The 22,671-nt window shown below is 45.8% G+C and overlaps 1 protein-coding gene across 1 annotated transcript in view; it reads right to left on the reverse strand.

The window, feature by feature from the left end:
* Nucleotides 1-22,671, reverse strand: part of SLC44A3 (solute carrier family 44 member 3) — a 93,726-nt gene that overhangs the window by 21,184 nt on the left and 49,871 nt on the right. The window contains exons 11-12 of the mRNA XM_021090183.1: nucleotides 10,103-10,259; nucleotides 7,547-7,642 (exon numbers count right to left, since the gene is read on the reverse strand). Of these exons, the coding sequence (XP_020945842.1) occupies nucleotides 7,547-7,642; nucleotides 10,103-10,259 (253 nt within the window). The remainder of the gene's footprint in view (nucleotides 1-7,546; nucleotides 7,643-10,102; nucleotides 10,260-22,671) is intronic.

Here is a 22,671-nt window from a genome sequence, read left to right on the forward strand (position 1 = left end):
CCACAAAACAGCTGGGCCGTGTGGATTACCGTCATCTATAAATGGGCCTTCAAGTAAACTATCCTGTTGACACACGTGTGAGTTTCCCGCTACAACCCGCACACACAGAGGCCTCTCCCCAGCCCTCGTCCTCGGCCGGCTGCCCCAGAATAGCTCTAGACCAGTCAGCGGGGTGGCGGGATTCAGATCCGCGGCTGTCAAGGACAGGACAGCTGTCTGGATGCTCTGGGATGAGGCAAAGTCAACCACCCCAAGAACTGTGTCCCCTTAAGAACCCTGACCCCTATTCATAATCTAGAGGGAGAAACTGCTCCGTGTTCTTTTCTCTTCTGAGCTGCACATGGTGCTCCGGGAGAGGGGAGAAGAGGGGTCCCCGGCGGGCTGCCAGCTGGCTGAGGACGAACCAAAATCAGACGCGGCCAAGTCACTGAGTCCCTTTGCTCTTGATGGACCGTGAGAACGAGAACCCCTGAAATCGAGCTCACTGCACGGAGTGCGGAGGGGAGAGAAGGCTCAGGGGTGTTACTGAGGCAAGTCTGCCACAGAGGCTTAGGAGACAGAGATCAGCATCATGTGCCCTGAGAAACCAGTCATGGCAGGCAGTGTGGACTGCGGGTGAGGCAGGGGGCTGGACTCTGAAGTAGGCGGGGGAGAGAGGGATATATTTGCTGAGGAGCAGCAGAGTTTTCTCTGCAGTGGATGCTCTGACAAGGTTATCTGGAGCCTTTCTGACAGTATATTTGTTAGGAAGACGGAAGCCATGGGCACTTCCAGCCGAATGCCCAGAGGCCACCATCTCTGCGTTCATTGCTATCTCGTCTCTAGGTGGCCGCACGTGGCGGGCGGCACGAGGGCAGATCTGAGCCAGCCTGCCTCTCCTCAAGGGCCGACTAGGAGACGCAGCCCAGAGTCCCCGGGGCGCCCGGCCACCCTGCATCACGGCCCGCAGCAGCAGCGGGAGGGGAGCGCTGCTGGACATCATTCTCCACGGCTGAGAGTGACCGAGACGACGGTCATGTTGCCAGCCTCTCGTCCCCAGGTGAACGCACAGCGTGCGGGCACTGCAGCAGCGGCGGGGGGAGAACCGCTGGACGCGGACGCAGATGGAGGTCCGCTCACCTTCTCAGTCTCCTTGACGACACCGTGGAGGCCTGAGATCAGGGCAACAGAGAGCATCACTGACCCTGTGATCCGGGGCAAGTCCTCGCCTTCGATGAGAAGAACACCGCAAAAAAATGATCCTGCCACTCGGAACGCGATGGGAGGACACGAAGTTCACGGTTTTCATCCTGCCCGCTTCCCACACAAAGCGAGTCGCAGCTGCGACATGGCACTGTGGCCCCTGTGTGCCCCAGCTCTCGGCGGGCACCACAGCAAGGCTGCACATGCCCCGTGAGGACACGGGTCATTTAAGCGGACCCTCTGCCTCTGCGGAGGCCCAGGCAGGTGGAGGGAGTCACCCAAGTCCCACAAAGAAGCCAGAAGCCTGTTCTCCTTCTCAGAGGTGTTCAACCTCAGCCCAGAGTTCACCTTCGGCTGGAAGGAAAGAGGATTGAAAAGGAACGCAGTGCTCAATACGATGAAAATATAATGTGTTAAACAAGAACCAAATACTCAACAGAAGAAAAGTGGTAAATAAGAATAACTGCGGAGTTCCGTTGTGGCGCAGTGGTTAACGAACCCGACTAGGAACCATGAGGTGGCGGGTTCGGTCCCTGCCCCTGCTCAGTGGGTTGACGATCTGGCGTTGCCGTGAGCTGTGTAGGTTGCAGACGCGGCTCGGATCCCACGTTGCTGTGGCTCTGGTGTAGGCCGGAGGCTACAGCTCCAATTCGAGCCCTAGCCTGGGAACCTCCATATGCCCCGGGAGCGGCCCAAGAAATGGCAAAAAGACCAAAAAAAAAAAAAAAAAAAAAAAAAAAAAAACTGCACTGAACAACACTGAACAGCCGACCCAAGGAGATGCTGGAGCTGCATCCGTCGTGAAGGGTTCTCCCCTGGTCCACAAACTCCAGCTCTGCCCGGGTCCAGTCACAGGACTTGGAGGGTCACCAGGCATCACTGTGGTGGTCAGACAGCTTACAAGAATTATGAATTTGAGTCCTTAGGGAACTGAGTCAAACGCCAGTTTGGTGCATAAACGACACACTTCAGTGAGCTCGACTGACACTCGATGCCCTCTGTTGATTGGTAAAAAGCCTTTGGTTGTACGGGAAAATGAAAATCCATGGAAGCTCTGTCATTGGCTTCTAAGAATTGAAGAAAGAGCCTTCTGGAATGTTCAACCAGTTTGGAACCATCAGGAAGAGTCCTGTGGCTCATTCGTGGGTTTCAACTTGATCTAACGTCACGTCGGCGCCGGGACAGACGTTAGTGTCCTCCACGGACGAGACAAGCACACCCAGGAGACACTTCCTCGAGGAGCCGTGTGTGACCACAGAAACAAGGGGCAGGCTGTACCTGCTGAGGGGTGTGCCCAGGGCCCACTGGGCTCTCGGTCAGGCCTGCAAAGTGCGGCAGGGGCGAGAGGGGGTGGCCACAGGATCGCCTCCCCTGGAGACCGCTGGGCATGGCCAGCCGGCCTCCTAGAAGCTCTGACACCTACCTGCTAGAGGGGAGGAAATGGGCCCTGAGCCCCACCTGGGCTTCTCTGGCTTTACAACTGCATGATTCAGCCTTCACCCCTTCACTCTGCCCATGCCTTTCCTGTCCTCCACAAAAACCTGCCTTGTCTGGACCCCCCGACCACCAACCAAAGCTTGTGGCACCCTTCCTGGCTCTTTCAAAACACACAGTGGTTCAGGGCTTGGGTTCCAGGGAACAAACAGATACAGCCTCCAATCCTGGTTCTGCCACGACCCACGCACCCTCGCTAAGCCTCAGCTTCCTCATCTGTAAACTGGAGAGAATGATCTCAACGGGCTGCAGTGAACACCCACAACGGACCGAATGCAGGTGGTGTGCCTGGCACACGACTAGCCGTACAGTGAGTGTCTCGAGGGCCCAGCTGCTGTCGCTGCTATTGGCTGGCGACCTCCATGGCGCCCTGCTCTCGCCTGGCAAACCCAACCTCCTCTGTGACCGCTCTCCAGTCATCAGGTCAGCCTGCCTCCCGGATCCCCAAGGCTCCTTTCCGAACTCCGCAGTCCTGGATGCAGTGTGTGACGAAGACTATTACACGACCGTCCTGTGCACCTGCCTCACGCTCCTCGCACTTCCCGCGCTAGCCTGTCAGCTCTCTGCAGGCCTGGCTTGCTTGATATTGACGCTGTTGCCCCACAGTCCCCTCCCCCGTTATGCCTGGGTCACATGGTTCGAATGCAACAGAAACACTTGTTGGATAAATAAACGTGGGAGGTGTACACACATAATCTTTTCAGCTACGCACACATTTGGTATTTACGATGCAGACAGACAGGCAATGAGAAATGAGGAGGGGTGGGGTCTCACCCTCTGCCCTGCAAGTAAATCACCGCACAGCCTTAGGCGGGGTGTCACAGAATGCGGCATCTGCCACCTGCCTCCCCCGGGACCAGGGAAGACGGATTAAGCTTTTCAGCAGCAGTGGTGAAACACCATCAGCTCCTCCGTGTTAGGTAAGGAAGAGATGTGGGTTCGGATGGTAGCAAGTGGATCGCCTTCTCTTCTGGCCATTTCCCAGCTCCTTTTGCACAAAACTAGCAAAATAAAAAATAAGCCTCAACTCCTTTAAATCTGATTTCCAGAGAGACTCTCCCCCTAGCAACACATTCCAGGGCCAGGACATTTTTCAAAAGCCGAATCCAAATTCCTACTCTCCCTTTAAGCTCACTTTCCTTTGTCCACTGCCTGATGAGAACCACAATAGCTCCGACCACCCTTAAACGATAATTATCTTTATTCTTTTTTTTTGTTGTCTTTTTGCTATTTTTGGGGGCCACTTCTGTGGCATATGGAGGTTCCCAGGCTAGGGGTCTAATCGGAGCCACAGCCGCTGGCCTACGCCAGAGCCACAGCAATGCGGGATCCGAGCCGCGTCTGCAACCTACGCCACAGCTCACGGCAACGCCGGATCGTTAACCCACTGAGCAGGGCAGGGATCGAACCCACACCTCATAGTTCCTAGTCGGATTCGTTAACCGCTGCGCCAGGACGGGAACTCCTAATTATCTTTATTCTTACAAGCCTTTATTTCACTCTGTTCTTCAGCAGTTGATTTCGACGAGGGGGACCTTTCCCTCCCCATCGATATTCACATCGCTTCTGGAGTTCCTGCCGTGGCTCAGCAGTAATGAACCTGACTAGGATCCATGAGGATTCGGGTTCGATCCCTGGCCTCGCTCAGTGGGTTAATGATCCGGCGTTGTCATGAGCTGTGGTGTAGGTTGCAGAATCGGCTTGACCCCTCGTTGCTGTGGCTGTGGTGTAGGCTGGCTCTAATTTGACCCCTAGCCTGGGAACCTCCATATGCCGCAAATGTGGTCCTAAAAAGACAACCAACCAACCATTCTTTCTCCTCCTTCCCCATTCTTCCTCCTCCTCTTTCTCCATCTCCTAAACTTCAGGCCTCCCAGCAGGGCCCACACCAGCTGGCATCACCCAGCCCTGCAGGAGTCACCGCACAATAAAGCTGCTCTGACAGCTGGTTTAGGCCAGGGCCTAGTGCACCTGCCCCATGATCAGAATCCAAAGGACCCAGCCCTGTGTGCAACACCGATTCACTAGGAGCTGGCTCCCCGAGGAGGTTAGCTGAGCCTTCCTGTGATCAGGGACGGTCACTCCCACTGGACACCTGTCACGAGGACCCTTCCTTTATAATGGCAATCACAGCGCAATTCATACATACTTATCGTGGAGACACGGAAAGCCCCTAAAGGAAAAGCTACTGGGTTAATAAAGGTGCTGAGCCTTCAGAATGCAGAAGTACGTCCCTTAGGATAAGAGGGCAGAGAAAGCAAACAACCATGGTGCGGACAGTGCCTTTCCAAGACGTTTGAGCAGCAGAGTCTTCTCTCCAAACGAAAGCGTCAGTGGAATCTCTCTCCTGAACCAGATGAATGTGGGCTGCTCTGGTTGGAAGGCGGGGTGGGCCCCCGCCCTCCTCCTCCTTCCCCCCATTTCTCTCCCCTGCACCGCAGGAGGAGGCAGTGGTCCCTGCACGACCCACAGGAGCCCCTGGGCTTTGGTGGGGCAGTGAAAGAGGGGCACGCAAAGAAGCTGAATTGACGTGATACAACGAGGGGGCGCGCGGCGTTGGCCACCGCAGAGACCAGGGTCTGCTCCCTGGCGCCTCGCTCCGCTCCCTCTGCAACCATATCTGACAAGCCCGATGGGGCTGAGTCCGAGACAGTCCTTAAGTCAGAACTGAAGACAGAAACGCAAGGGGAGAAGAATCTACCGCCTTCAAAAGGAACGACGGGACAGGAGCAGTGAGCAGGTGAGTTGTAAGGAGGCGTGTGCAGCCAACACGCACTGTACCTGCCACGAGCCTTGCCTTTTTATTTTACTTCTAGCTGCTGAGCTGTGTAAGATGCAAAGAGGGTGGATCAAGTTTAAATGATTCTGCTGCCCCCTTTCACATCAAAGAATCAGGACTACCGACACGAAGCCTCAGCCTGCCTCTGCCATGTGCCGGTGCGGTCGGCAGGGAAGGAAAAAGAACCCGCATGTTGGTGAGGGTGGGAGCGGGGTGGAATCTAGAGTGAAAAGCAAGCTGGTCCAAGGTGTTCCGGGGCCTGTAAAACGCAGTTTAATCAGAGTGCCATTTTTTTTGTTGTTAAAATGATTTTAATTATTGGAATGTACATTTTTAAAAATATGCAAATAAAAAGGTTTTGGTTTTTCGTCTTTTCAGGGCTGCACTTGCGGCACATGGAAGTTCCCAGGCTAGGGGTGGAATTGGAGCTGCAGCTACCAGCCTACACCTCAGCCACAGCAACACGGGATCCGAGCTGCATCTGTGACCTACATCACAGCTCATGGCAATGCTGGATCCTTAACCCACTGAGCAAGGCCAGGGATTGAACCCGAGTCCTCATGTACACTGGTTGGGTTCATTACCACTAAGCCACCATGGGAACTCCGCAAATAAAAACGCTTTAAAACGTGAAAAAAAGAAAATGCAAAGAGAGGACGGCAACTCAACTTTAGGACCTTAAAGACCATGTGGCCAATACATTCGTATATCAACAGTCCCACTGCTTTGTCTTTCTAGTCTGAGTTCTTAGCTTGATTTTCACGTATACGTGTTCATCAGTTAGTACATTTCTGTAACACATCTCAAAATCTTTGTGGAATAAACTGGTGTCTAGACATGTGCACACAGTTCTAGGAGAGAAAGGCTGGCATGTTACACTGTCACAGGACATCCATGGGGTCCGGCTTGACTCGCTACAGGACCCAGCGTTCTGAGAGGTGCTATGGTATTTTACTGTGTTTTATGAACGCAGGTTTGAAGCAATCCAAGTGAGAACTAGATACACTGTGAAATGTATTCCAAGATTCTTGAGAAGAGCCTTAAAGAGAGGGTTCCTATAAGAAGGGTACCATCTCCCCTGAACAATGAAAGGTATTCTTAATCCCACTTCCAAGACATGAAACATAGACGGTCTCATTAGTCCCTTTACTTCTGCTGGTACATTTATTAGGAAGAGGAGCAATAATAAGTACTTTTCTAAGTGAGGCTTCTGGGAACATTTAAATTATAAAACAGCCTGCCGACTTATAAAAATACTGCTTTGTGTAAATCTGACTAAGGGTTATTAAAATTTCTTAAATTATCTCCAGGAAAATAAAACACACACCCAAATTACCATCAATTTGAAAGACTCAGGAGAAAAAAAAATCTGAAATGCAAACAATCACAAGTATATAATTTTTCTGATTTTTAAAGGAATATTTATAGCTTGAAAGGGAAAGGCTGGTGAAACTCATGAAAATTAGGGAGTCGATTCTTTTCCTATTTCAGGAAAATTACAGTTCTTGGAGAAGACATTGAAAATGAGCTCTCTGATGACGTACGAGCATTGTGTCAGGGCTTCTAAGGCCTCCTCCCCTTTTCACGTCTGAGAAGAGACACGCATCTCTTTCAGGTGACGTTGAAGCATGGCCTTGATGACCCCTGGAAGGTAGTCAAGGGTCTGCAGACTACAGGCCGGAACCAGGTCTATGAGATTTACAGGCCGGAACCAGGTCTATGAGATAGCCCGTTTCCCTCTGGCCAGAGCTACGAATAATGTTCGCATTTCTAAAATATTTGAAAAAAAAAATCAAAATAAGAAGACTCTCTCTCGAGACATGAAAAATATAACGTTCAAACGTCAGTGCCGGTAAGAAACTTTTCCTGGAACACGGTCACGTTCATCCATGGTCATGTTCACCCACGGTCTACGGCTGCCTTTCCTGCTATCTCAGCAGAGCTGCATGGGCCAGACCGAGACGGAATGGCCCCAAAGCTGAACGTATTTACACAAGCCGGCCTTTTACAGAACTATTGGCCCTGACTTAAGAGACAGTGCCCCCACGCAGGCCCCTCGGAGTCCCTGGGCACGTGGTGGGAGAGAGGTACCTGGTTGAGATGGCGCAGGCATCCGTCAAGACGCTGGAGACAGCAGGAGCAGCACCGGAGCACGAAGCTCGACCAGGCACCAGCTCGACCACGCTGCTGGGATCAGGTTGAGAACCAAGGGAACAGAGTCAGAAGTGACAGGAAAATGGAAAGTTGGCGGTTTCTGTGAACACACGCTGTTTCTACTTGGAGACCTGTGTGCCCGGAGAAGCAGGGCAACGCCCACTCCCTTCTGCGGAAGGTCTCGTTTTGCACCTGCTACTCTTTCTGCTACATTCTATCATCACTACTGGTCACCAGCAGGCTTTCTCTCCTGCGGGCTCACCTGTTAGAACTGCTGTTGTTTTCAGCAGAAAGGGAAGTGGGTTAGTCCATGTTTACTAGTAAAGGTGAAGCAGACCTTCTGGTTCTAGTTAAGGGAACAAACAAACAAAAAAATCTCTCTTCTCTTTCATTTTCCCCAGTGTCCGAAATTATAAACGTGCTCTTTCAAACCAAAGTTTATATTCATGAAAAATTCATATCCCAGAGACAACAAAATGAATGCATTGTAAATACTGATTATGTGCCCACAAGAAAAAAAAAGATTCAAGATTATTTACGTATTTATTTTGGAAATAAATCCTACAGTGAGACTCTCAGGGCTAAATTTCCAGGGATAAATTAGTCTTTTGAAATATAACTTGAGCCTGTGTATAACTCAAGAATGAATAACTGAACAAACTTGGGAGGTGGGAGGGGTGACTGAATGCATCTTACCCACTGCCCAGACACCCCCTCAAAAAAAAAAAAAAAAATCCCTGCAAACAATCCTGAAATAGTTCTCCAGGAGGACCCCAGGAATACCTCAGCCTTATACGGACATTTTCTTGTCCCAGTGTTAATTCAATGGGATGAAACTTGATCTGGATGCTTTTCAGCCTCGCTGCGGTGGGTGAATGAGCCGTTTAATGTAAGAAGGACCTCACAGTGGCCGCGAGAAATGTTTAATTGTAGACACAGCACAGGCCCGAAAGGCTGTGGAGGAAGACCCCTTTTTTCACCTAAGAAAGGACCATTTCTCCAACAGAGACATCACGAGAAGGGAGTTGGGCTCCCGGTCCTCAGGGGATCCCGGGAGTGATAAATGACCTTTTAGAGCTCTGCCAGAGAGGCTGAACCACTGGGTGCTTTTAGATTTATGGAGGCTGTTTGACCAGAGAGTTTAAGGTACCTAGCTCTGGGGGGGATAGCTAGTTCCCCACTGCTCGTTAATTTATGATTATCTATCACTAAGGCATATGTGACATACATGCACATGCATAAATACATTTACCATATGTTAACTCTATGAATCTGTTCTTCAAGTCATCCTTCTGCAAGTTTCCTAAGATTGAAGGATCAACTTCAAAATGCAGGCACCAGAATAGCTAGGTTTGTGCTGCATGTGGAAATGCCCAAGTCACCAGCCTGGAGCTCAGCAAAATTTCAACAGAAACACAAGAATATATTCTATGACCGGGGAACTGCTTGGCCTGCATTTCAGGATAAGGGAGCTAGATAATTTTAGGTGAAATGCAATCAATTGCTCCTAATTGATAAACTAATCTTAAATCTTGATTACGGACTTAATTATCAACGGTTCAGGTTTCTACTTAAAAGAGCAAACAAAAACACTTCTAAAGCATAATTACCTAATTATGTAAAAAGCATAACACATGTAAAACCTTCCCAATTCACTCAGAGCACATACCTAGACCCAAAAGACCGGACGTATTTATGTCTGTGAAACTGCGACCCAGTCACCCGTGCGGAGGTCGGGGTGTGGGAGATTAGCACTGGGTGAGAACAGAAAAGCTGGGGAAAATCCAACCTTCCCTTGTTTGGAGGCCGGGAACACCATGAGAACAGCTGTCTTCCTGGTGTTTTGGTTTCCACTGGCATTCATAACCAAATGTGCATGGAAATAAAAAGCAGCGAGGAGAGAAACCCCCAGGCACAAAAGCCCCACAGTTTTCCGTCTTTTGAGCTGAGACGCAGGTCAGCTTGCCCATTTCTCACTGGTAAGCATGTGTGCACGTGCATGCACACACACACACACCAGCAACTTCCCATGGCACCCTCCAGGAAACACACAAGGCAGGGAATATTTTAGTATTAAAACAGAAACAAACACATGCTATTCTTATCTTTTAGTGTATTTTTCTTTTTTTTTTTAAAAAAAAGCATGCATGATAAATGTCTTAAAAAAAACCTGTCTCAATTTCATCTTAAGAATTCCTCCTATTTCTCCAGCATTTAAATAAGAAGGAAAACCAGCTAACTCAGAACTAACTCTCCCTACCCCAATGCTGCCACCACGTTGGAGAAAACCCAACAAACTGAACTCTAAACAAAACAGGGACTGGGACAAAAAGTCTGCTGGGGGTGGGGGATGGGACCTGAAGAACACTGGGGCTTTCTGAAAGGCCACTGTCACAGGTCACATTCCTCTCCTGGGACTCAGAGTAGTTTGCCAGGGATTAACTTTTCTGCAAATTGGACGCGGGGCGCACATGTTTTAAGGTGCTGCCTTACCTTCTCCTGCAGAGCGTGCGAGAGGGACCTCAGAACGGCTCTCGGAATGCTCACCACAGGGATCAGCAAGGACCCCTTGACCACTGTTCCCTGATGGTAGCAGAAAAGAGTGGAGAGCGATGACAGGATCGGGTGATCAGGAGGGTCATTTTTATTTCTGGACAAAGAGAAACAAAAGAGAGAGCATTTAAGAAAACACTGCTTAGGGAGTTCCCTGGTGGCCTAGTGTGTTAAGGAGTCAGTGCTGTTGCTGCTACGGGTAGGGTTTGATCCCTGGGAACTTTTTTTTTTGTCTTTTTACAGCTGCACCCTCGTCATATGGAGGTTCCCAGGCTAGGGGTCCAATCGGAGCTACAGCTGCTGGCCTACACCAGAGCCACAGCAATGTGGGATCCGAGCCGAGTCTGTGACCTACACCACAGCTCACAGCAATGGTGGATCCTTAACCCAGGGAGGCCAGGGATTGCACCCGCAACCTCATGGTTCCTAGTTGGATTTGTTTCTGTTGCGCCACGACAGGAACTCCCCTGGGAACCTTTTTTTTTTAAAACACCAGTATGAACTTTAGCTAGTCATACAGGAGAGTGCCAGGTGCCACACTACCTTGCCAACATGGATATAGCTTATGATTTATTCCATTAACTTTATCAGAAAGATTTTCTCAAAAGAAAAAAAAAAAAATCCAAAACCCTGAAGATGAGAGTACAAAATAACAAGTTTGGATATAAGATTAACATTCAGAAATAAGTCGCATTTCTGCATACTAACAATGAAATACTAGAAAGGAATACAACAATACAATACCTTTTAAAATTGCACCCCAAAAATCAAATACCTGGGAATACACCTGACCAAGGAAGTGAAAGATTTATATGCTGAGAACTATAAAACATTCATCAAGGAAATTAAAGAGGATTCAAAGAAATGGAAAAGATTCCATGCTCCTGGGTTGGAAAAATTAATATTGCAAAAATGGTCATACTACCCAAAGCAATCTACAGATTCAATGCAATCCCTACCAAATTACCCATGACATTTTTCACAGAACTAGAACAAACAATCCAAAAATTTATATGCAACCACAAAAGACCCAGAATTGCCAAAGCAATCCTGAGGAACAAACACCAAGCAGGAGACCTAACTCTCTCAGACTTCGGGCACTATTACAGAGCCACAGTCATCAAGACAGTGTGGTATGGGTACCAAAACAAACAGAACAATGCAACAGAATAGAGGACCCAGAAATAAACCCAGACACCTATGTTCAATTAATCTCTGACAAAGGAGGCAAAAATATAAAATAGGAAAAAGACAGCCCTTTCAGCAAGTGATGCTGGGAAAATGGACAGCTGCATGCAAATCATGAAACTGGAACACACCCTTACACCATGCACAAAAATAAACTTGAAATGGATTAAAGACTTAAATGTAAGACAAGACACCATCAAACTCCTAGAAGAGAACATCAGCAAAACATTCTCTGATATCAACCTTACAAGTGTTTCCTCAGGTCACTCTCCCAAGGCAACAGAAACAAAAGCAAAAATAAACCAATGGGACCTCATCAAACTGACAAGCTTTTGCACAGCAAAGGAAACCATAAAAAAAAAAAAAAAGACAACTTATGGAATGGGAGAAAATAGCTTCGAATGATGCAACTGACAAGGGCTTAACCTCTAAAATATACAAACAATTTATACAACTCAACAACAAAAAAGCCAACAAGCCAACGGAAAAATGCGCACAAGACCGGAATAGACATTTCTCCCAAGGAGATATACAGATAGCCAACAAGCACATGAAAAAATGTTCAACATCACTGATTATTAGAGAAATGCAAATCAAAACTGCTATGAGGTACCACCTCACACCCGTCAGAATGGCCATCATTAACAAGTCCACAAATAGCAAATGCTGTTGGGGGTGTGGAGAAAAGGGAACCCTCCTGCACTCTTGGTCGGAATGTAAGCTGGTACAACCACTATGGAGAACGGTATGGAGGTACCTTAGAAATCTATGCATAGAACTACCATATGACCTAGCAATCCCACTCTTGGGCATATGTCTGGACAAAACTTTCCCTGAAAAAGACACATGCACCCACATGTTCATTGTAGCACCATTCACAAGAGCCAAGAGATGGAAACAACCCAAATGTCCATCGACAGATGAATGGATTGGGAAGAATGGTATATGCATACACAATGGACTACTACTCAGCCATAAAAAAGAACAAAATAATGCCATTTGAGCAACATAGGTGGAACTAGAGACTCTCCTACTGAGTGAAGTAAGTCAGGAAGAGAAAGACAAATACCATATGACATCACTTATATCTGGAATCTAATATATAGCACAAATGAACCTTTCCACAGAAAAGAAAATCATGGACATGGAGAATAGACTTGTGGTTGCTGAGGGGGAGAGAGTGGGATGGACTGGGAATTTGGGGTTAATAGATGCAAACTATTGCCTTTGGAATGGATAAGCAATGAGATCCTGCTGTGTACACTGGGAACTATATCTAGTCACTTATGATGGAGCATGATAATGTGAGGAAAAAAATGTATATGTGTATGTGTAACTGGGTCACCTTGCTGTACAGTAGAAAACTGACAGAACACTGTAAAGCAGCTATAATGGAAAAAAATAAAAATCATTATATATAAAACAATTTTTTTCCAATAACAGAAAAAGAAAAAAAACAAGTCTGGCTTTACAATAATGTGATGCTGCTGACATGTACATGTACTCACTCAGAGCAAGTTGCTTGAGTAAGAGTCTTTGATACTTTTTTTTTTTTTTTGTCTTTTTGTCTTTTTAGGGCTGTACCCCAGCATATGGAACTTCCCAGGCTAGGGGTCCAATCGGAGCTGTAGCCACTGGCCTACACCACAGCCGCAGCAACGCCAGATCCGAGCCGTGTCTGTGACCTACACCACAGCTCAGGGCAATGCCGGATCCTTAACTCACTGAGCGAGGCCAGGGATCGAACCCACAACCTCATGGTTCCTAGTCGGATTTGTTTCTGCTGTGCCACAATGGGAACTCTGATTCTTTGAGACTTTTAGATGGTATAAAAGAGGGTAACTTCCCAGGCTTCTAGTCAGCATTTGCTCCTTGGACCATTAAGCTCAGTGCTGGTGAATGCCAATGAACAAATGCCCAGGGGAAAGGCATTTTGTAGGTACACGAAGGGGACAAAGCACAGAACTAACCGCTGGCCCGGGAACTTGTGCATACCCTGGGCCTGGCCAAAAAAACCCCCCACTATTTACAAAGAAATACAAAACTTCTCTCTGGTTCAAATCGTCTCTGGTACTAACAGTTTAGAAAGCAGTGATGCCATTTGCATTTGGCAAAATCTTTTTACTCCTTGGTAGCTAAGGTTCAATGATTTCTTGGACTAAGTTCACTGCTTTTGGTGGCACTCAAGTGTTATGACATGGAAAAGAGAATTACAAAGACAAAAAACAAAAAACGATGAATTAAAATGAACACGTTTTCCTCTTTACCACATCTACCAAACCTTTCAATTGCACCTAGATCCCATGTTCATTTTCAGAAGCTTAATTACGTAACATGCCCCAAGGTTTAAGCCACACACGTGCATATGTAAACACTGCCAGTAAGAGCGCCACCGAATCACGTGACTGGGGCTGGCCACCAGAGAGCGGTGGGCTTGCCGGGAAGGGGGCGCGGTTCTGGCTCCTGAAATCCAGCGGATGCCTCCTCTGCTCTTTAAAGGTCACTTCACTGTGAATCACTTATGGGACTGTCATGACACAGCTCCCAAGAATGCAAGAGTCCGTTTCACAGGCAGGAAAAAAAGGGGAAAACAAGAGAACGGGTACAGCTTCAGCCCCCCCCAAACCTTAGAGATAAAACAAGGGCAACCTCGGCCCCGGCCCTCGGCCCTCGGCGGCCCGTTCCAGAAAATCAGGCCCTTTCCGAGAAGCTCCTTCACTGATTCCAAGTGAAGCTTGCTTTCTTCATAATGGATTATTCTACGGCTTGCTCGGGTTGCTAAGTCCCGCGAGTTAAGGCTTTGACAAGAGCCCAGTTTTGAGGGAGGAGAAGGAATGCGGCCAGAAATGTTTCAAGTGTTGGCAAGCGCTGTGTTTTGCTGTGACTTAAATCATGCAGGAAGGGAGAGAGAACCCTAAAGTAATATCGGGAGCAGAATAACTGCAATCCAGTTGTCCCACAGTGAGGGCGACGTGTGTCTCCACTCAATATTGTTGAAAATAGGAAATGCCAGGGAGTCTGTTCCTGATACGAATTCATTTAGATCTGATAAACTACAAGAGCGGCAGAGCCAGGAAAATCTGACACGTTTTTTCCTTTTCCTCAAATTTTTTAAAAGGAAGAATATTCACTTTCCCCTTCATGAGATTTATGGGCCTTTGGACATACTATGGTGCTCAGGCAGGGATGCAGGGAGAAGGGGGCGGGGCCTGCCTGCCATTGTAGACAAAGGATTCACGGGCCACTGTGAATGGGGCCTTGGGGGCCCCGCTGGTCCTCCAGGTCCTGAAGACTGGGGTTGGGCATCAGCCTTCTGAGGTTGGCCGGGATGGGATTCATCATTTCAGGCAGGGGAGTGCCTGCACTGTCTCGGCTGCCTTTGTCCATGCTGCATCCTGATGATGAGTCTAGGGCTTGGCTAGAAGAAGAGGCAGAGGTTCCAGAAGCTGAGTTTCCACGTGATGGGAGAAAGCCTGAAAAGAAGGCCAGCTCCCAAAGCAAGCCAGTTTGCAGAGCTAGGATTACTCCATACCCTCCCTGAGAACTCAACACTGCCCACAGTGCAGGGTCTTTGAGCCCCCACCTTCTCTTCCTGGACCCCTTTATGGTCAAAGGTAACATCGCCTCGTCACCCCTCCTCTGCTGTGAGTGTGGCTGGGCCTTCATCTCTGCTTCCGCCACAACCAGCAAAGCCTGCCTTCAGGAAGGGGATCTGATCACACCTGGTGAGGCTTAAACCAATGCTTCACCATGTTTTGAGAATTGGCATTCAGGACCGCAGGGCAGCGAGGGGCATGTAGGGCAGCTCGGTGATGGGCTTAGAAGGACGCTGGGGCCTCCCATCAGGCCAGGTCTCTACAGGGAGTGCCGTGTGCTGAGCACCTTGCCCTGGCTTCTGTGGGTGGTGGCAGTAGGAAGACTTTGGGTCGTGTGAGATGGCAGGAGACTTCAGGATGCACCCAGCTTGCCCAGCTCCCCCTCTTTTAAACAAGTGGCTGTCCTGAGTGCCGGGGCCCTGTGTGATGGAGCCAGGGCCCCAGGACACCAGGCCAGCTCAAGTCGCTGGGCCAAGGGTTTAATGGTCCCGTCCATCAAGTCTGCATCTGTAACACCTTTGTGGTCAGAATATGTAACTTGCTTGGACAATGGGCGTAAGTCAAAGCCAGCAACTTCAGGGGCCCAGGGGCGGGTTGTAGCTCTGGTTAGATCCAGCCTAGGGCTCAGGAAGCACTCTAACAGTACGGAAAGTGACTTTTGTTCTGAGGCTCCTGGACAAGGACCAGCGGCACAGAATGGATGTTCTCCAGTGAAAATCCAGTCCTGAGCGAAGGCGCACGATCGGGTCCCTGCAGAGACCCTGTCTTTTCCTGATGAGTCTTCCAGAAAAATCCCTGCAAGATGGGGTTGGGGGAGGTCTGTGGGGAAGCCGTGAGGTTCAGCCTTCCAATCCCACAGAAAACCGGCAGTCTTTGTTCTGGAGAACAGGTCCTGGGCAGCTCCTGCCGAGGTTAGGAAACACATCTGTCTCCCACCGGAACGCCGTCGGCTCAGCTGTGATCCGCTCCCTGACTTCTTCCTCGGCGAATCCGCAGCAGCTGGAAACCATCTTCTGCGTATTTGCAGACTGTGAAGTCCTGCCTCCGTGGGTCCCTTCTCCAAACGGAGCACCCCTGGCTCTTTCCTGTAACACCGCAGCCACGTCCTTACGGCTCTTAGTTACCGGGCTTCCGGCAAATGGTTGCAAAGGGGAAATTATACAGGTTGCCCATGTCCCGGCCCTCGATGGTCTTTGGGTGAACTCTTCAGCCCTCTTACGGCTTAAACGAATGACAGAGATGAATGCGCTCCGGCTATATTTAATTCTCACCCCGGGAGCAGGCCTGAACGAGCGATTAAAGAATTGTGAACCCTGAGATAAGGAAAATCTTGGAGGTTTCAAAATCAGGCACACAGAAAACATGCGCAGCTCTTTAATGGTCTTACATGAAGAAGTGCTAAAAATAAATCATCTTGCATTTTAGTTTAGTTTATTTTTATCAACTATGTGAAATATCTTAAAAAGTCAAGGACTACTGCTAGGAGTAACAGGAAAAACAGCAGTTTCCTTTCCCCACTGCTAATTTTACTCCCTAGAGGTAATATTTTAGCTGATTCTTCTGGAACTCATTCTTACCTCTTTTTTTTTTTTTTTTTTTTTTAATGGTCTCACCCATGACACCTGGAAGTTCCTGGGCCAGGGACTGAACCCCAGCTGCAGCTGTGACAACACCAGATCCTTAACCCATTGTTCAGGGCCTGGATCAAATCCGTGTCTCCACATCGACCCCAGCTGCTGCAGTCGGGTTCTTGACCCACTGCGCCGCAGCGTGAACTCCACCCTTACGCTTGTAAATTACACGATTTTACTGGTATCTCTTGCTCTTTCTGCCTCAGAGACGGTCTGCCGACTTCCCACTAAGGACGCTGCTGGTGTCTTTCTCCTACCCAGCCCAAACACCCCAGCACACTCAATTTCCAACCCTCCCCTTCTCATGATGACACTGAAATTGTAAATGTTTTCCTCCGAGCTTTACCGAGACATAATTGACACAGAACATTATGTAAGTCCGAGGTGTATGATGGACGGATTTGACACACTTCTGTGTTGGCAAGGTGCTTACTGCCATAGCCTGAGCTAACACCTCCATCCCTTATCATTACCGTTTCTTTTTTGCGGTGAGAACATTTCAGATCTTTTGGTAACTTTCAAGTATATGATGCAGTCTCAGAACCATAATCATCACGCTGTACATTAGATCCCCTGAACTTACTCAGCGTTAAACTGGAGGTCTGTACCTTTGACCCAATACCTCCCCTTTCTATGATCCCTCAGCCCTGGTAAATATCATTCGACTCTGCTCCTATAAGGCCAGCTTTTTAGATTCCACACAGACGTGATATCATCCAGTATTTGATTTTTTTTATGACATACCGCTCTGCAGAATGCCCTCAAGGCCCATCCGTGTTGTTGCAAATGGCAAGATTCCCTTCTTTCTCATGGCGGAAAAATACTCCATTATATATACACCCCCTGTCAGTGGACACCTAGTTGTTCCCATATCTTGGCTATTGTGAACAATGCTTCAAGGAACATGGGGGTGAAGATATTTTTTCCGATCCTTTCTTCATTTCCTTTGGATATATACCCAGAAGTGGGATTCCCAGACAGTACGGCAGTTCTACTTTTAACTTTTATAGGGACTTCCATACGGTTACACCGTTTTCCATAATTGCTGTCTCTCTCCATCCTAGTCCTCACTTGCTGTCTGTGTTTAAAGTGTTATTGAAGCATCGTTGATTTATTTATTTATTTATTTTTACCATTGAATATTTTATATAGCATAATAAAAAGAATAACAACTGGTAAGAATGACAAAAATAATACACTCTCTGAAAATAAGTAAAATATAAAACGCATAAATTGGTTAAAAAACAGTGTAACGATATAAACAGGTCCTCACAATTTGTTACATCTTATTGTTTCTTCAATATAGGCATTACACTATTCCAGGTGATGTGCTAAACAAGACATTATAGACTTTACATTGTACCATGGAGAGAAATGGTTATTAATAATACAACTGTAGAACTGTATTATTTAATTGTACAGTTGCATTATTTAATTATAATCATAAATTCTTTGATGGAGAGGAAATCAGAATCAGTTCTAAGAAGACTTCAGCATTCCAAGGATGATGTCAAATGACCCCCTTCATGGTGGATTATGCGCTTATTTACTATGAGATATATTTCTTCTTCAGTGATTCCTGAAGCCTAGTTGATTTATAATGTTGTGATAATTCATATCTCTTGTGGGTTTTTGTTTTTGTTTGTTTTTGCTTGTTGGCGCTGAATGTGCGGCACATGAAAGTTCCTAGGCTAGGGGCTGAATTGGAGCTACAGCTGCTGGCCCACACCACAGCCACAGCAACGCCATATCTGAGCTGCTTCTGCCCCCTCACCACAGCTCCCAGCAGTGCCAGATACTTAGCCCCCTGAGCGAGGCCAAGGAGCAAACCTCATCCTCATGGTTCCTAGTCAGGTTCATTACTGCTGAGCCACAGCAGGAACTCCTCTCTGGTGTTTTGGATGACAGCCATTCTACCAGGCATGAGGTGTTATCACACTGCAGTTCTGGTCAGCGTTTCCCTGATGGGCAGTGATGCTGACCACCTTTTTGCGTACCTGTTGGCCATTTGTATGTCTCTTCAAAAAATGTCTATTCAGTTCCTCTGCCAAACTTTTAACTGGATTTTTTTCTTTTTTTTTGCTATTGAGTTGTATGGGTTCTTTATATATTATGGATATTAACGCTTCTCAGATATGATTTGTAAATATTTTCTCCCATTCCATAGGTTGCTTTTTCATTTTGTTGATTTTTCTTTAACTGTGTAGAGCTTTATGCTTGATGTAGTCTCATTAATGTTTGCTTTTGTTGCTTATACTTTTGGTATCATATTCAAAAAATTGTTTCTAAGAACTGATGTCAAGGAGATTTTCCTTTATGTTTTCTTCTAGGAGTTTTATGGTTTCAGGTCTTATGTTTAAGTCTTTAAACCACTTTGAAAAAATTTTTGTCAGTGGTGTAACATAGGGGTCTAATTTCATTCTTCTTCATGTGGTTATCCAGTTTCTCCAGAACTGTTTATTAAAGAGATTATCTCCTTTCCCCTTCCAGGATCTCAATTCTCTTCCATTGAGCTATGGGTCAATTTTTATGCCAGCATCATACTGTTGGGATTATTTTAGCTTTGTGGTATAGTTTGAAATCAGGAAGTGTGATGCTTCCACGTGGACTCTTCTTTCTCAAGATTGCTTTGGCTATTTGGGATCTTTTGTGATTCCATACAATTTTTAGGATTTTTTTTCTATTTCTGTGGAAAATGTAATTGGAATTTTGATAGGGAATGCATTGAATCTATAGGTGGCTTTGGGTAATACGGATACTTTAACAATATTAATTCTTCTAATCCATGAACACAGGATATCTTTCCATTTGTTTGTGAATTTCATTTCTTTCATCAGAGTCTTACAGTTTTCGGTACACAGATCCTTCATCTCCTTGGTTAATTTAATCCTCAGTATTTTGTTGTCAATGCTATTGTGAATGGGATGGTTTTCTTTATTTTCAGATTTTTTGTTGTTGGAGTATAGAAATGCAACTGTTTTCTTCATAAAGTTGTATCCTGCAACTTTACTGAATTCATTGATTAGTCTAACAATTTTGGGGCGGGGGAGTCTTTAGGGTTTTCTATATTTAAGATCATGTCATCTGCAAACAAAAACAATTCTACTTCTTCCCTTCTGATTTAGATGCATTTTTTTCTTTTGCTCACTTGGTTGTTCTGGCTAGGACCTCCCAATACTATGTTGAACAGGAATGGTAAGAATGGGCACTCCAGTCTTGTTCCTAATCTTAAACAAAAAACTTTTACTCTTTCACCATTGAGTATGTTTTAATGCTTAGCGTTTACATAATCAGTACATAAATAATATTCACAACTGATCCAAGGAGTGTATTCTGATTATACTTCCTTTTCTATGCAACTTCTGGTTTTTTCTGAGGTTAATGATTAATTGTTTCATGGTTTTTCTTTGCTTGGTTTTCCATGGGCTTCACCAAATGCTTCACAGAAGTATAAAATCTTTTCTCTACATGTTTGAACACATCTGATATCTTCTCAGTTTCCTTTTTTTCCCCCTTGGAGACATTCCTGCTGGAGCCCACTGTTCTTCTGCTCCTCCATGGACTGGATGTTTTCTACACTTGATCATATGTACCCTCCTGGGAATATCCTTTTCTTCTTCACTGTGCTAGAGCACTTTTCCTGAAACTCATATCTTCCTCCTTGGCTTACTTAGTTTTAGTGGAAAAAAGGATGTGGGGAGAAAATCTGTTGGGATGTTAACATGAACAGGACTTTATTCCTCTTTACCCTTGGCTGACAGTATGAATAGATATAGAATTCTAGGTTGGAAATAATTCTTCCTTAGACTTTTGACAGCCTTGTCCTGCTGTCCTCCTGGTTTAGATTTGCTGTTGAACATCAGACCCCATTCTGGTTCTTTTTAAATTGAATTGCATTTTAATTGAAGTAGACACCTACAGTCAATTAATCTTTGACAAAGGAGGCAAAAATATAAAATAGGAAAAAGACAGCCTTTTCAGCAAGTGGTGCTGGGAAAACTGGACAGCTGCATGCAAATCAATGAAACTAGAACGCACCCACACACCATGCCCGAAAATGAACTCAAAATGGCTTTAAGACTTAAACGTAAGACAGGACACCATCAAACTCCTAGAAGAGAACATCAGCAAAACATCCTCTGACATCAACCTTTCAAGTGTTTCCTCAGGTCACTCTCCCAAGGCAACAGAAATAAAAGCAGAAATAAAAGCAAAAATAAACAGAAATAAAAAGAAATGGGACCTCATCAAACTGACAAGCTTTTGCACAGCAAAGGAAACCATAAAAAAAAAAAAAAAGACAACTTATGGAATGGGAGAGAATAGCTTCGAATGATGCAACGGACAAGGGCTTAACCTCTAAAATATACAAACAATTTATACAACTCAACAGCAAAAAAGCCAACAAGCCAACGGAAAAATGGGCACAAGACCTGAATAGACATTTCTCCCAAGGGGATATACAGATAGCCAACAAGCACAGGAAAAAATGTTCAACATCACTGATTATTAGAGAAATGCAAATCAAAACTGCTATGAGGTACCACCTCACACCCGTCAGAATGGCCATCATTAACAAGTCCACAAATAGCAAATGCTGTTGGGGGTGTGGAGAAAAGGGAACCCTCCTGCACTCTTGGTCGGAATGTAAGCTGGTACAACCACTATGGAGAACAGTATGGAGGTACCTTAGAAATCTATGCATAGAACTACCATATGACCTAGCAATCCCACTCTTGGGCATATGTCTGGACAAAACTTTCCCTGAAAAAGACACATGCACCCTCATTTTCATTGTATCACCATTCACAAGAGCCAAGAGATGGAAACAACCTAAATGTTCATCGACAGATGAATGGATTGGGAAGAAGTGGTATATGCATACACAATGGACTACTACTCAGCCATAAAAAAGAACAAAATAATGCCATTTGCAGCAACATGGATGGAATTAGAGACTCTCATACTAAGTGAAAGAGAAAGACAAATACCATATGACATCACTTATATCTGGAATCTAATATATAGCACAAATGAACCTTTCCACAGAAAAGAAAATCATGGACATGGAGAATAGACTTGTGGTTGCCAAGGCGAAGGGGGAGGGAGTGGGATGGACTGGGAATTTGGGGTTAATAGATGCAAACTATTGCCTTTGGAATGGATAAGCAATGAGATCCTGCTGTGTACACTGGGAACTATATCTAGTCACTTATGATGGAGCATGATAATGTGAGAAAAAAGAATGTATATATGTATGTGTAACTGGGTCACTATGTTGTATAGTGGAAAACTGACAGAACACTGTAAACAAGCTATAATGGAAAAAATAAACACCATTATAAAATTTTAATTGAAATACATATGATTTACAATATTATATTAGTTTTAAGCATACAACATAGTGATTCAATATTTTATCGATTATACTCCACTTATGTTATTATAAAACATTGGCTATATTTCCTGTGCTGTAGGATATATCCTTGTAGCCTACTTATTTTATACATAATAGTTTGTACTTAATCCCATAACCCATCTTACTCCTCTCCCCTTCCCTTTCCTGATAGCCACTAGTTTGTTCTATCTGTAAGTCTGTTTCTAACAGTTATATTCATTATTTTATTTTTCATATTATAGATATGTGATAACGTACAATATTTGCCTTTCTCTAAATTATTTCACTAAGCATAATGCCCTCCAGGTCCACCATATTGTTGCAAATGGCAAAATCTGTGTTTTATTATGGGTAATATTCCATTGTGTGTGTGTGTGCCGTGTTTACATACATTCTTTACTTATTCATATGTTTCTGGACACTTAGGTTGCTTCCATATCTTGGCTGTTGTAAATAATGCTGCTTGAACATTGGGATGCATATATCTTTTCAAATTAGTGTTTTCATTTTCTTTGGATATATACCCCACAGTGGAACTGTGAGTCATATGGTAGTTCTATTTTTAGTTTTTTAAAGAGCCTCCATACTTTTTTTCCATAGTGGCTGCATCAATTTACATTCCCACCAACAGTGTACTTGGGTTCTCTTTTCTCCATATCCTTACCAACATTTATCATTTGTGGTCTTTTTGACAAC

This window comes from Sus scrofa, chromosome 4, assembly GCF_000003025.6.
Source record: "Sus scrofa isolate TJ Tabasco breed Duroc chromosome 4, Sscrofa11.1, whole genome shotgun sequence".
Lineage (NCBI taxonomy): Eukaryota > Metazoa > Chordata > Mammalia > Artiodactyla > Suidae > Sus > Sus scrofa.